Source organism: Ixodes scapularis, unplaced genomic scaffold (assembly GCF_016920785.2).
Source record: "Ixodes scapularis isolate PalLabHiFi unplaced genomic scaffold, ASM1692078v2 PGA_scaffold3__209_contigs__length_174095766, whole genome shotgun sequence".
Classification (NCBI taxonomy): Eukaryota; Metazoa; Arthropoda; class Arachnida; order Ixodida; family Ixodidae; genus Ixodes; species Ixodes scapularis.
Window position 1 is genome coordinate 4,914,355 of NW_024609868.1, and position 14,458 is coordinate 4,928,812.

Genomic DNA, 14,458 nt, shown 5'->3' on the forward strand with positions numbered 1-14,458 from the left:
ATACACCTTGGTGAAATTGACGGCACGTGACGTATACGTCAGCTCAGTTTCTCCGCCAAATTTAGCGGGAAAATTCACGTCTTGCGGCCAAAACATCAATTCAGTTTCCCGCTAAATTTAACGGTAAATTGACGTTACGTGACTTAACAATTTGTTTACCCGCTAAATTTAGCGGGAAAATGCGCGTCTTGTGACGTAGACACCAATCCAGTTTCCCCGCTGTATTTAGCGGGGGAAATCGATGTCCATTCAGTTTCCCCGCCAGTTTTGCGAAAAAAATATACGTTACATGACACACCAATTCCCTATAATGCATTTCAGGCATTATACAACCTTTATTTGTTATCTATTTTTGTTCAAATAATGCAAAGGGGCGATTGGCATCAAGCTCTAACGCACGTGCGGAACCCTTCATTTCATTTATTTACCTCAAAGGCATCAGATGATGTATTACATAAGTGGGGACAGCAAAAAGGGAGGAATTGTCATAATAGTAATTAACACATACAAAAGCAAAAAAAAAAAAAAGAGCGAACATTTTATATAAAAATTCACCAAATACATATAACTTTTGCCGCTGCCTGATTGGCTCTATCGGATCTTTAGTTGTTGTCAGACTTAGAGTGAAACGGAGGATACTTTCCACGATGTCCTCGACTTCGGCACAATGGACGAAGGTGGCGATTCTTGCGCGCAGGGTGAGGTCCCGGCGACGGCCCCTGCGGAGGACAAGGAGTCGGGCCACGAGACGCCGACCAAGTACGCCTACGTGCAAGAGGCGTACAACAGAGAGTACGGCAAGGTGATCAGCCAGCTGGTGGCCACGGTGAGTCCGCCCAAAACTGCGGATGACCCTGAACCAGCTTTGCGGGCCTGTGTGGTATAATGCGCGTATCCTGCGAAGAATTGACAAAAAAAAAAAAGAATAGATACGGTAAATTTGGAGAAATTTGTAGCGAGAGAGAACTCGCGTACAGTCATTGTACCCTGACAGAACAGCGACTAATCGAAACTCAAGAAGGTAGGGCGAGGGAAAGGAGGGTCAGGAAGGAGGAAGCAGACGGAACACTAAAGAGAGAAGGAGGTTTCCCCCTCTCTTCTCCAGCGTTCATCCAAATACTTTAGTAAAGTATAAATACCGTAGTAAAGTATTTGTTCATCTGCTCCCCCCTCCCTGGCCTGCCTTTCCCTCACCCTACCTTCAAGAGTTGCAACGGACTATAGGATATTCGCTTTTTCCTTTAATTCCTCTCGCACCCCTTCATCTCTTCATCTGACCATTCGGAGGCGTTCGCCTGTGTAATAAGGTGTTCATGTTGTGAACGTAGGTTTTGGGCAGATTTATCTCCGCCAATGGCTCGGCGTCAGGCACTTAGCCAGGATTTTGTGGGGGGGGGGAGGGGGGGGCATGACAAAATGCTTTATGAGGGGGAGGGGGGAGAGGAGGCCCCAGCAAAATGGAAGATTTCGGGAGGGGCGGGGGGGAACCCAAACCCAATGCCCCCCCCCAACCTGGCTACGTGCCTGCTCGGCGCACACTGAAAGCATCTATCTCCCCACGATGTCCATGATATATCCCGCGCGCCCATTTTGGGATATCTCTGGGATGTCCCTGTCCCCACCAGAGGTCGTTGTACGTATTTCTCGCATTTGTCCCCGAGATACACTCACCAGATCCCAAAGGATTTCTGTTCGCATTTTGCGGGTATATTGTATTAAAGCGCGAAACACATGTACGACGAAACCTTCCGATCCGACGTGCGGACTGCCGGAATGACCTTGAGGGGAGAGGGTTTTCGTAGCATCAGAGAGCGTTGAAAACCCTCGCCTCCGACCGTCGTATTGCGCGGTCGGACGTCGGATCGGACGGTTTCGTCGTACATGTGTTATTTGGGCAGTGGGACTGGGGAGCCTGGCGACACCCAAAGGCGCGACGTTCGAAACTTGGACCCCCTTCGAATGTATACCCGCGTTTGCCAGCGTCTGCGCTCACAAATTATTCGATTTCATTGAACAGTATAAGTTTCGAACATCGGCAATCGCAAACCTATACCCGCGTTCAGCGTTGCTCTCTACAGGGTGTTTATTTCTTCTTAATTAGTAGGTGCGGATTAAAAAAAAAAGAAGGGAGGGGGGGACTAACCGAAAAAATACATGTAGAACTTTACCATACGCACGCGCACGCGCACACACACATCCAGCAATATTGTATAGGTGTGGACAAAGGCGGCCACTAGGACATGTTTAATTAAATAATTATTTCAGATGACAGAGACAAATTTATGGTTCATGCTTTGGGAGAAAGGAAAGGGGGGGGGGGGGGGGAGGGGCGTAGCGTTGCACGTTGCACAGATCTCTTTTGTTGACCTAATATTTGCCATTTCACCAAAAACTAAGCATTCATATTTATTTCTACCCCCCCCCCCCCCCTTAAATCCGTCCCTGTCAGATGATGCAGCATTTCTAAAAATACCGGTGCTCCAGATGCACGCTATCTGACCCGACAGATTATGCCATTATGTTACATGGCAGGGGGAAGTATAGTGAGTTGTTAAAAATAACAGTGAAACCAGGAATCTAACGTATATACGCCAAGGCACGAAAGATGAGGATTGGTTTATCTCCGCTTGAATCAGGAGATGCTGTGCTGAATATGGAATATGCATGCCTCTGCGCGGTGCTTGTGAGTTTGACGGCCGGGAAATCACTGAAAAGACATTCACCGCGGTGTCAGCGACTGATAAAACCGACACGAGAAGAAGTTTTCGCTCCTCAAAGTTTTATCCGATATTGTTCTTCGTTCTCTGGTGGGTCAAATATGTCTATTGGCACGTGGATGATCGCGGCTCTTCGCGGTTTTCGCCAGTGTATAGGGATGGGTTTGTGTTTTCAATGAACATATCTAGTGAAAATGTGTTAGCGCTGAGTCTGACCCCGAACGTTTCGTGTAAAGCGTAGCTCAAATGAACTCAGATTCAGAAACTAACGACGTATTGTTCGGACTTTGCTGAGGTTGGGTAAATAAACCTTTGCCTCCACTCTGGGAGCTAGCCTTAGCGGCATAATAGCTTCTTTCTTTTATATAGATATATTAATAAATTCTAACGATTATTTTAATGGACGGGTTAATTTCTATCTTTTGTAGTACGCTGTTGGCTGAATCCCCAGTGGAATCTCCCAGAGGCATTAGCCTGAGATAGGGATGTTGTGAGGATTTTGATAAGTGGTGGATTATTCATACACGATTTGTAGAAGAGACAGGATGGCGGGAACGCGGATGTGAGTTGTGAGCCGGGCGTACATGTCGCCAACACGAACAGGAACGGTTGTCGCGTGTCTTGGAACTTCGCACGAAAGACGACCAAGTTCCATCAGAAAAGAGATGTTGAGGACTACATGCTCTGTCTGGGCACAGACCTATCGCGAAACGCGCAGCGCCTTCTGCGACGCCGAAAGGATTGCTGGGAACGCCCTGTATACTATAACTACCTGCAACAGACGACGAAGGTGACCTTATATAAGGAACGGAATTCACGGAAACAACGCAGGTATACAGTGGGCGAGGGCAAGCGAGTATTTGCAGTACCCTCTGTTAGGGTAACTGAACGGGAGGTGTGCTCACTGCCTGCATCGATTTATCCAGGGATCCAGGGCGAAAGTAGAATGGCGCAGTCATCGAATCTGATCATAATTTCCGCCAAGAACTACGCGCCTTTTTGCCGGGTCGCCGCATATGTGCTGGGATCATCTGGTATATTCATAGCAATGAGCAGTACTCCGTTGCATGCTGCTGCTGACCGCTTTTCCACCCATTGCGCTTGATCTTATTTTATCGGCCGCGCGGTGGCCGACGTCTGGGTGTGATCCACAGGCCCCCGGCGCAGCAGCCCCCGACCCGCCGGGCCCCGAGGAGTTTCCCAGGAGCTGCGTCCGGTTGGAGAAGGTCCTGGGCGAAGGGAACTTCGGCCGTGTCTGGAAGGCCACGGCCGTCGACCCCGGCGGCCCCGCTCGCACCGTGGCCGTTAAGACGCTCAAGGGTACGCATCCAAGGCGCGCCTCAGTTGGCCTTTTCATTAATTCATTCATTCATTCAATCATTTCAACCTTAACTCCATAATGGTAAAAAAAGAAGTAAAAAGAAAACCTTCTTGGGTGAAGTTTGGCAAGTACCTGCCCCTTATAAAGATATAAAACAGCTTTGTCAGCACCTAAGTTAATCTATAGTCAAACAAAACCAGGCACAAAAAAAAAATACACCGCAATAAAAGTTCACAACAGAGTGTACAATATTGCAAAATTCCCAACGTCCGAAAAACAAAAACAAAAAGCCCCCCCCCTTTTTTTAAAAAAAGAGGGGGGGGGGGGGAGAAGGGGAGACAGCATTCAGGAATTTTTTTATGTATATAATATTTTTTTCGGTCCCATAAACAGATATGCTCAGATGAGATCATATAAGAAAAATATAAGATTATATAAGAAGTTATAAGAAACTTGTCATTAATTTAAAATAAACTTCTATGCTAATTTTAATGCAAATTTTTATGAGTTCCTTATAACTTCTCATATACTCATGCAAGGTCCTTACTTACACAATCTGATCGACCATATGTGTTTATTGGACCAAGAAATTTCTAATGCAAATAAGATCTTTCACTAGGGAAAGCATTTGCAATCCACAACTTGTTCTGGCATGTGGCACGTTTGGACCGTGCGGCACGTTTCAAACCACACTTCCGTTCGGAGGACAGTGTTCTCAAATAACGGTCTTATAGCTTACGATTATGTTAAAACACCTGAGACTGGTTGTGAAAAAAACCTTGAAACAACCAAAGTAGAGGAGACAGGGAAAGAAGTCAGCCAGACAACGTATCAAACTCGGCTAATAAGTTTATTCAGTAAACCTTTAACATATACCATTGAAACCAAGGCCTCAGCAACAACTAAAAATGTGTAAGCGCTGACTCTGACCCCGAAAGCTTCGTGTAAAGCGGAGCTCAGATGAACTGACATCGTTCAGAAACTAACGACGTATTGTTCGGACTTTGCTGAGGTCGGGGGAAACAAACATTTGCCTCCGCTCTGGCTAGCCTTAGCGGGACAATAGCTTCTTTCTTTTATATGGATGTACTAATAAATTCTAGCGATTATTTTAATAAACGGATCCATCTTGATCTTTTGTAGTATTCTGTTGGCTGCATCCCCAGTGGAATCTCCCAGGGGGCATTCGGCGGCGAGGTGGATGTTCTGAGGATTTTGTTGGTGACGGACCTTAGGTTTACTGAAAAAACTTATTATGTGAGTTTAAGACGTCGTCTGACTGATATCTTTTCCTGTTTCTTTTACTTTTGGTTGTTTCAAGGTGTGTGTGTTTATTTTTGTTTTTTTTTTCACACCGTCTTAGGTGTTTTAACGTAATGGTAAACTTACACCAGCTCGCCTGCGCCCTCACTGTGTTTTGGTCTTATGGCCTTATGCAGAAACGCTCAGCGTCAGCATTTTAAGCCGTCTATAATGCCGCAGCACGCACATTAAAGGGACTGTCTTCGCAAGGAGCGTGTGTCTTCAGCACTGCTGAAGGGGGTAACAACGGCATGCCTTGGGGCCTCTTGTTTAGCAGTAATTGGCAAATGCTTTTTTAGATTGCCAACGTCCCCTATAGAAATTTATAAACTGAAGTCCGTGATGGTCGATACAAAGGATGTATCGTTTGGCGTGGCAGTAACTGTTGAGAATGTTTTTGAAAGCGCGTGATTTTCTCGCAAATATGCTATTTCAAACATGCACTCTTGAACTGCACCGTCGCATGATGTATCTTTAATCCACAGAAGACTGCAAGCACACTGCACACTATGGTGCCTGGCACATCGGTTTCCGACCGGTGTGCCTCGCGTCTTTTGAACGCCCAATATATCATTCCCGGAACGCCAACAAGAGACGTAGCGCCGGCTCACGGGGTTGTCGTGGATCCCTGCGGTTGGTTGTAGAAGCGCTGGCATCCGTGGCTGACCCACTGGCTGCCGGAGTCCACTTTTGGGGTTGCTGAGCGAGGTGGCAGAGAACCTCTGCCGTATCATTGTCCAACTGTGCCGTTCCAAGGCGGTTCATGCCAGAATGTCTCGGGTTTTCATTATGTTAAAACTTCACCAGCTGCGCCTTCTTTTTACTTCTGTCATAGTATACGTAGAAACTCGTGGAGAGGGTCATTTCCATCCGCGGGAAGTTGTTTTATCGAGGTCTTCCATCTTGACGCGGAGGCCCTGACTGTTGCAGAGTACGCGAACAACGATGAGAAGCGGGACCTCATCCGCGAAATGCAAGTCATGCGGGAGCTGGGCAAGCACCCCAACGTGGTCGAGTTCCTCGGCTGCTGCACTCGAGACGGTGAGGCGACCTTTCCACAACGGAACGAGATGCACGAAGCTGTATCGCCGACTCCGAGTTGATTATGTGGCGTAGAAATGTCGAGGTACCAGCTATACAAATATAACACAGTTAGCACCAACAAACGATTGCATTTTTTAGAGCGTAGCTCTTAGGCGCCCATTCCCGGCTTGAGCGGCGTCGCCGTCGGCGTAACCGCGCGGTGCATTATGGGAAATGTCCCATAACGCACCGCGCGAGCCCCCCCCCCCGGGGTCACGTGACCTCGGGGGGGGGGGGGGGGGACGTGACCCCCCCTCCCCGAGGTCACGTGACCCCCTCCCCGAGGTCACGGGACCCCCCCCCCCCCCGATGACGTCATCGTCACTGGTGGCGTCATCGGCATCCGCATCGTCATCATCACTGGTGACGTCATCAGTGACGTCACTGATGACGTCACCGGCATCAGCATCGTCATCATCACTGATGACGTCATCAGTGACGTCACTGATGACTTCACGGCATCCGCATCGTCATCATCACTGATGACGTCATCCGTGAGTCACTGATGACATCATCGGCATTGTCATCGTCATGTTACCCCCCAGGTCATGTGACTCCCCAAGGTCACGTGACCCCCCAAGGTCACGTGATCCCCCCGGTCAGTTGACCCCCCCCCCCCCAAGTACCCTTCCCTCCTCCTCCTCAAGAGCTGCGCTCTAATTCGGCGTTACAGGCAGTTGTAAACGGCTTCCACTTTTTTCTTCTTAGAATCGAAAGGCTGGGATGAAAACAAATAGTGGAAGTCTGTGCTCATTCGGGGAGATGGTAAAGTTTGGTGCTCGTCAATATCCAGTCTTAGTAAAATGTGTCGCGCAGTGTCGATCAGGTTTCCGACGTCGCATCGAAGCGGTGGCGCAGGCTTTGTACGCGCATACTTTTGAATTGACGGAGATATGAGGAATGTTCAAGCTCGTCACTAACGTCACACTGTGAACTTCAGTGCCGTACTCCAAGCTTCTACCGGGCGTTTTACACGTACCATCGAACTTCTTGCTCGTAATCATAGCCCATGCATGGTCATGAAGTCAGGGGTATAGCAGAGACGTCGGTACTATCTGAAAATAGGTGTTTTTTTTTTGTATTTTTTCTTGTAGTGTGTGAATAACAATTCTTTTAAATATCTGGCTATTTATAAATATCGAGGTTGTTTAAACATACAAGCAACACAAATTTTAGCCCGCCAATAAAGTGACAGGAGGTGACAGAGCCCCCGTCGCGTCGCAGTTCTTTGGACGCACGTAATTAACGCCACACTTGCGCTTGTAACGTGGTCCCGAGGGCTCCCAACTGTAGACAGAACCGCAACCACTAAGCAGAAAAAACGCCATAATCTTGTTTACTGCGATTATATAGCGTATTCTACGCTACCTTCCATACGCGAGTTCGGAGAAAAGCTCAGACGGTCCGTGACGGGGAAGATATGGGACGCTCGCAGAGCCGCTGCTGCTCATCATGGAGCTGGTGTCCCGGGGCAAATTGCTGGGCTTCCTGCGGGAGCACCGGGCCCGGGGCGCGTACTACAACAGCCCCGAGTGCGACGGCGCCTTGGGCCCCAGGGACCTGGCCCAGTTCGCCCAGCAGGTCTCGCAGGGCATGCACTACATCGGCAGCCGAGGGGTGAGACTTCGCCAGAACTTAACTTGGCGCATATCAGGCTCAGCAAAAAGCTTTCGAACGTGTAGTTTTATTTATTTAGTGTTTTTCGGAGTAATTAAGTTGTCAATTATTTTCGCCTAATTACTTTTTCTAATATTAAGTCTAAGGGCATGGTCTCACTTAGAAACTTGCCGGGCATCATCGAAAACCCTATATCAACCTTATTTAGACATGCATAAAGAGATCTGTGTCGTGTTGTCCTCCTTGTCCCCACTTTCCAGAGTTAAAATGTCTGTAAAGCACGGCCGGCATTTTATAACGTTTGGGAAAACCCTTCTTTTTGTTTTTGCACGCGTTTTCTGTTTTTTTGTTTTTTTATCCAAGCGCAATCCAAGCGCTTAATGTTAGAAAAATGATTTACGCGAAAATATTTAACAAATTAATTGTCCCGAACTTTAATAATTTTTCTAAACGCGCCGCTGGCCAAAAACCAAAACTTCACAAGCTTTCTTTTTTTTTTTTTTTTTTTTTTTTTGCGCGCGCGATACGTAGTTACATTGTATCCGAGGATAACACAGGTCTTGTTGCGCTTGGCGGTGGAAAACGAATATCACTTTCCGTGGCAGCCGACGACTCGGATTGGAAAGAGTTTGTTGAACCAGGACAACCGTATGCAACCGTGTCTAGTGGTCGGACGTCCGGGCCCGCGGCAGAACGATGCCTCCCCCCAGCATCGCTGGGACAACGACATGCCCGAGACCATGACCCACGGTACCCCCGGTGTCGGTGGCACTAACAGCACGCGCAACAAAGGAGCGGGGGAATATTGCGTCACACATCCGGAAGGCACGTAGCTTATACATCTAACCCGGCCTCTATCAGCGTTGATTAGGTGACATAAAAAGCACGTAAAAATGACCAATTTGATGGCAAATTTACGCTGAAATGTAAGTCAACGGAAGCTGGCATTGGGGATGGCCATTTTTTTCCTCGTGCATTTACTTACCTTGTCAGGTCAACACTGGTCCTCTGGGTCTTGAACCGACGCTTTTCTTGTTTCTACCACTTCTAACGCTTACTGCCCCAGTGCCCCTGAGTGTTCTGGCAAGTCCAAATCCATAAAGGAAAAACTCTTTCCCCGCTTGTTGCGTTTGTTATAGAATAAATAAATGGGCAGTAGAAAGAAAAAGTCCAATCCTCATAATGGATTTTTTTTTTTTAATTTTTTAGTTCACAAACTAGCGCGAAGAGTTTACGCCTATTCTATATTTGTATGAAGGTAAAGTTAGCCATTGTTCAGAACAGTTCTAGGAAATGTTCCTAAAGTGTAAGTGGCGCCGTCGTCGTAGATAATCCACCGGGACCTGGCCGCCCGGAACGTGCTTGTCGACGAACACGGCTGCTGCAAGGTCGCCGACTTCGGACTCTCCAGGAGCATTAGGGACTCCGAGACAGACGTCTACCACCAGAAGTCCAAGGCAAGGGACTTCGTTTGTTTCCGAGCCGGGATCTCAGGAACCTCGATGTCTTACAGGGCGCCCTCCCGGTGCGGTGGATGGCTCCGGAGTGCTTGTACCTTCAGGTGTTCACCTTCAAGTCCGACGTCTGGGCGTTCGGAATACTGCTGTGGGAAATCGTCACTTTGGGTACGTCGGGGAGCAAAAGGCCACGGAGCCTGCACATTTAGCACACCGTTACCGGAGATGTAATTTTCTACCACTGTTCCTGGACATGCGCCTAGTGGTTTTTGGTTTTCTTTTCGCGCAATGAGTAATCATACCGAAAAGACAAACAGCGGCGGAAGCTACGTGCTCGCAGGATCAGTCATACGTTCATCCTTCACCACTTGATCACCCTCCCGCCCCTACCCACGAGCAGAGAGCAGGCTCAGGTAATGTAAGGAAGGCGGTTAATTGGTCAGTCGAGCCACTTGTTTCTATTGCACTGTCGGCTTAGCTGGAATATAAGCGCAACTCAGTCTTGCGCATGCTCGCTCGGATTTTCTGAACTTCCCTTTCCGTCTCACCTTTCCTCCTCGCAGCCATATAACGTACTTTTTTTGTTTTTAGATATATATTTGGCCGTACGAATACATTATTAGAGGAGCCACTTTTGATACCAGTGGAGGAGAATAAATGGAGCGAAAGTACCACCTACTTCTTCCCCATTTCTTTCAATACCTAGACACCCTTTTCGAAAAGGGGAACACTAACGGGCTTGCGCGAGGAACTCTGGCTCAAGTATGCCGTGGCAAGGTACGAAAACATCACACACCCGGCGTGGTTTCGGACGCGATTGTCTTCCCGCAGGCTCGACGCCCTACCCCGGCCTGGGCGCTCAGGAGGTGATCCGCCACGTGCGCGACGGTCACGTGATGTCGCAGCCGACCCACTGCCGCTGGGAGCTGTACCGCCTGATGAGGGCCTGCTGGAACCCGAACCCCAACGAGAGGCCCAGCTTCGAGCAGCTCTGCTCCGACCTGGACAGCCTCATCAAGCTGAACGCCGGTTACATCGACCTGGACAACTTCCCAGAGCATGCGTACTACAACGTGTACTACGGCGTCGACGAGAAGCTTTGAAGGGCCGTCGACTCGCGGAGGCGCCGCGCATGCGCCTCAGTTGCCGCTCTGCCGTCGCCGGTTGTTCTTCGCTCTACGAGACGTCATCCACGAAGCGCACGGTCCCAAGATGCCGGCCTCGTCCTTCTGGAAGAGGGTGTGATTCCGGAGAACTGTCCCGGACGTGCATCGGAACTTGCTTCGAGGGGCTGGTCGGCAAAAGACGAAGTTGGGGGTTTCCATGCCCCTCGGTCTGCAACAAACGCCGGCGTCATTGTCTTGACGGTGGCCACGGGCCGGAGATTTCCTGGTTTCTGTAGGTTGCTGTGTGCGGTTTAACAAACCGATGATGCGATTTTTTTTTTTTTTTTTTTGTAAGTAAACTTGCGTTGATTGAAGAACTCAGTTATATGTTTCGTATACTCACAGTTCAAACTAAACGTGACAGAAGTTACAATATTGCTGCTGCTAGCTACTTTGCGTCGTATGCTAAGCACATTTATCGGTCTGCATGTCTGATTATAATTTAAACTTTTTTTCAATCCAAGATCTTGAACTCAAGAATGCTCACAGGTAGGAACTAATGGATACGATCTGTCTAATATTTAATTGATCGGGGTCTTAGTAAATTCTGTGTAATTAATGTTGTTTATAATTCATCTTATGGCGACGCGTTAATTATACTTGTAGGAAACCAGGGTTGTAAAGAAAACAAGTACCATTCGGTAACTTTATTTGCCCGGTTTCTTATATATATATATATATATATATATATATATATATATATATATATATATATATATATATATATATATATGTGTGTATGTTTCGGGGGTAAAAATCGGGTTCCAAGTTGAATCGGGGAGGAATCAGACTTTTGTGGCTGCCTTAGAGTTGCATGGAAAGATACGATGCAATGTAATACATAAGAAAGTAATTCAAAATACATTACTTAATATTATTTTATGATTTTGAGAGTTTATAGCCTCAAACTCGCATGTTGTCCCAGACTTCACCTCAAACGTTTTGTAGCCGACAGGAAGTTTGTTTTTGGATATATTTTTTCTCGGTCTCACCGGCACATTCAAAAACTTTCCATAAACACGACCAAGGCAGTTCGAACGTCCGCGCATCGTTTATCGCAGTTCGTCCCTTTGATGTTCGTCTTCCGAGGTCCGGTGTCAAACACGCGTGTGCAAGCTGCTCGAGATATGGTGAAATGACCGCAGTCCTGCCGGAGTCAGTTGGACTGTCCTGTGGAAGGGCATCACCTACCGAAAAGAAAAAAAAAAAAAAAAAAAGAAAGGAAAAACAACAGTCCTTACACCAGTGGAAAAAAGTGCATTGTCACCTCCGCTTCTCCTAGACCGCTATCCGGAAAAAAATATTCCAGTTCACTGTCGACTTCGGTCCGAGCGCGGCCGATGTTATGAGCCGAAGGGCCAATCAAACACCGCAAAAAGCGCAGCGTCATGGCGTGCTCTGCGCTTGATAAGACTAGCCGGCGGAGGAGCACGCACAGAGAGACGGTGAATACCGGCTGGTCCTATCAACTGCAGAGAGCACGCCATGACGTTGTGCCTCTTTCGCTGTTTGATTGGCCCTTCGGCTCATAACATCGGCCGCGCTCGGACCGAAGCTGAAACGAAGTATAGTCCTTGCCCGCTGTGCCAGAAGTGTCCTCCACCCTTACCTGCACAGTCACCTGCATGCACCGCTGTTCCACTAATCTAGATCAAGAGGCCAACGCTTTGTCCCGCGCTTGGCCATAGATGGATGCCCAGAGATGTCTTTGACGTTCTGACCTATACGCCAAGAGACACGCGTGAGCACGCTTTTGAGATGGCGACATCTGCTCCTTTCCGCAGAAGCACGAAAGTGCCCCGGAATAGCTGAGGAGAAATGTATAACGCAACCGGTTCGTCAAAAAAAGAAAAAGAAGAGGAAAGTAGGACTTATTTACGCAGTGAGTTTAAGTTTATTTATGCAAGTACCCATGGCTGGGCATTAAATACAAAAGTTGACAGGAACAGATCAGTCATACGGGTCAGTGAATAAAAGAAGATAAGAGAAAGAACAAAAATGACAGGGAGGGGACATATTTGGGAATAACGCGGATCATCGAGAACACAACCAATGGAAGATTGCAGAATTTGCTCGTAAACACACATGTAAACAAAACAAACAAATAAAAAAGGAGGGGACGCCAGGGAAGGTAAGTGCCAGACTCAAGCTGTTCGCGGGTGTCCGAAGGTTTTATGGTGGGTCAGCCAGGCAGAGGAAGTTTTCTACCAGAAGGCTCAATTGTGAATTCGCAGAAAATGCTCGCGGGGTGATGCAGTTTACTGACGTGGTATTCGAACGCAATATGCGTTACTTTAAACATACCCATCTATTTACAGTAGAATGCATATTCCTGACAAAGGTTGGCACCCTCCCAAAGTTAAAATAAATAAATAAATAATGTTTTCATTTCTCTATCAAATTTTGGAAGGCAAGATAAAAGTACTGACAGACACGAACTTCCAAGAAATTTTACGGTAACACACAACTGGGGGGAGAGCTGAAACCCAGTGAGAAAGTGACGGTGATAGAATGCGAAAATTCGAGCACATGACGTCACCTGAATAAAAAAAAAAAAAAAAACGAACGAAAAATAAAAATCCTCTATCAGCCAACGTTTACCTAAGCTTAATCTTCATCATACCGATATTTGCAATTTCGGGCGCCTTTAGCATTTATTTAATTTCAGTGAAGAAAACTTGCCAGTTAGAAAGACAATATTGTTTTCTTTCTTGCCCATAAGTTTTGTTTCACTATAACATAATTGATACACGCGCCCAGAATCTCAAATTTAAATTTGATGACTTAATGAAGGGCGCAAACAAGCTAAGTATTAAGCTTGAAAAAAAAAAAAAAAAACTGAGATTGCGGGTAAAAACGACATATACACTAAAATACCTTTTAGTGCATCATGTATGTATCGTTTTTACCCTCAGTCTCTGGGTTTCTGTCATGTTTGATGAATATTATTAGGCTTAGGGACGGCGTAGCGAATATTTGCTTTTCTTTTGCATCTTTTGATCCAGGTAAAGTCATGTGCTCAAATTTTCGCATTTTATCGCCACCGCTAGCGTCACATTCTCACGGAGTTTCAGCTTTTCTATTTATTTGAACATTAACATGTTCAACAGACATATATTTTGTTAGTGATATGACTAACCGTATGTGATTTGCAATTCCAAAGATTTTTTTTTAACGAAAAGAAAATCTCCGGCGTTTCTATTCATCTAATATACACATTCAAGCTGAGCCATTATAGTTCAAAGAGGTAAAATATTTTTACAAATTTTGCAAACAATTTAAGAAATATACTAAAAAGAACTACGTAACTACTTCCAGGAAAAATACAATTTGCATAGTGTGAGACGTGTTCTAAGCGGTTTAAAGCTTGAAAGTAATGCAATTCGAAAATTAAAAGATTGGTAGAAGCTGGAAAAAAAAAATTAAAACAAGACGCAGAAAACTGTTTGTTGTCAAGGAAGCAAGAAATAAGAAAGAAATTACTGAAACAAGGTTTCAAGATAACAAAATGAAAAGTTTTGCTGATAAGCTGTGCAAACCTGTTCGTTGTTTTAATTGTCTCATCTGCATGCATTAAATGCACACTCGCCTTATGTTGTGTTTTATATAAAAGAAATCAGTGTACACAAAACGAAAGTTGACCCGCAAAACAAAAAAAATCGACGCCCGAACGGGGACTCGAACCCCGGACCGTTAGGTTAAAAGCCTAACGCTCTACCGACTGAGCTATCCGGGCGCGCTGATTTGGGGAGTTCGATGTTATAATTTAAAACGCGTCTACCACTGTTATCCTTT

At 46.5% G+C, this 14,458-nt stretch overlaps 1 protein-coding gene and 1 non-coding gene across 2 annotated transcripts; one reads left to right on the forward strand and one right to left on the reverse strand.

Moving 5' to 3' along the window:
- Positions 1-703: 703 nt before the first annotated feature.
- LOC121837375 (tyrosine kinase receptor Cad96Ca-like) lies at positions 704-10,984 on the forward strand (the record flags this gene model as incomplete). The annotated part of the gene is given in 7 exon segments (XM_042292985.1): positions 704-875; positions 3,885-4,037; positions 6,271-6,381; positions 7,859-8,040; positions 9,369-9,497; positions 9,554-9,665; positions 10,329-10,984. Coding segments are annotated over 7 exon segments (1,131 nt in total), but the record flags the coding sequence as incomplete, so codon positions are not given.
- A 3,342-nt stretch (positions 10,985-14,326) lies between these two features.
- Positions 14,327-14,399, reverse strand: Trnak-uuu. The gene has a single exon. It is a non-coding gene; the product is annotated as a tRNA-Lys (tRNA).
- Between the last annotated feature and the right edge of the window lie 59 nt (positions 14,400-14,458).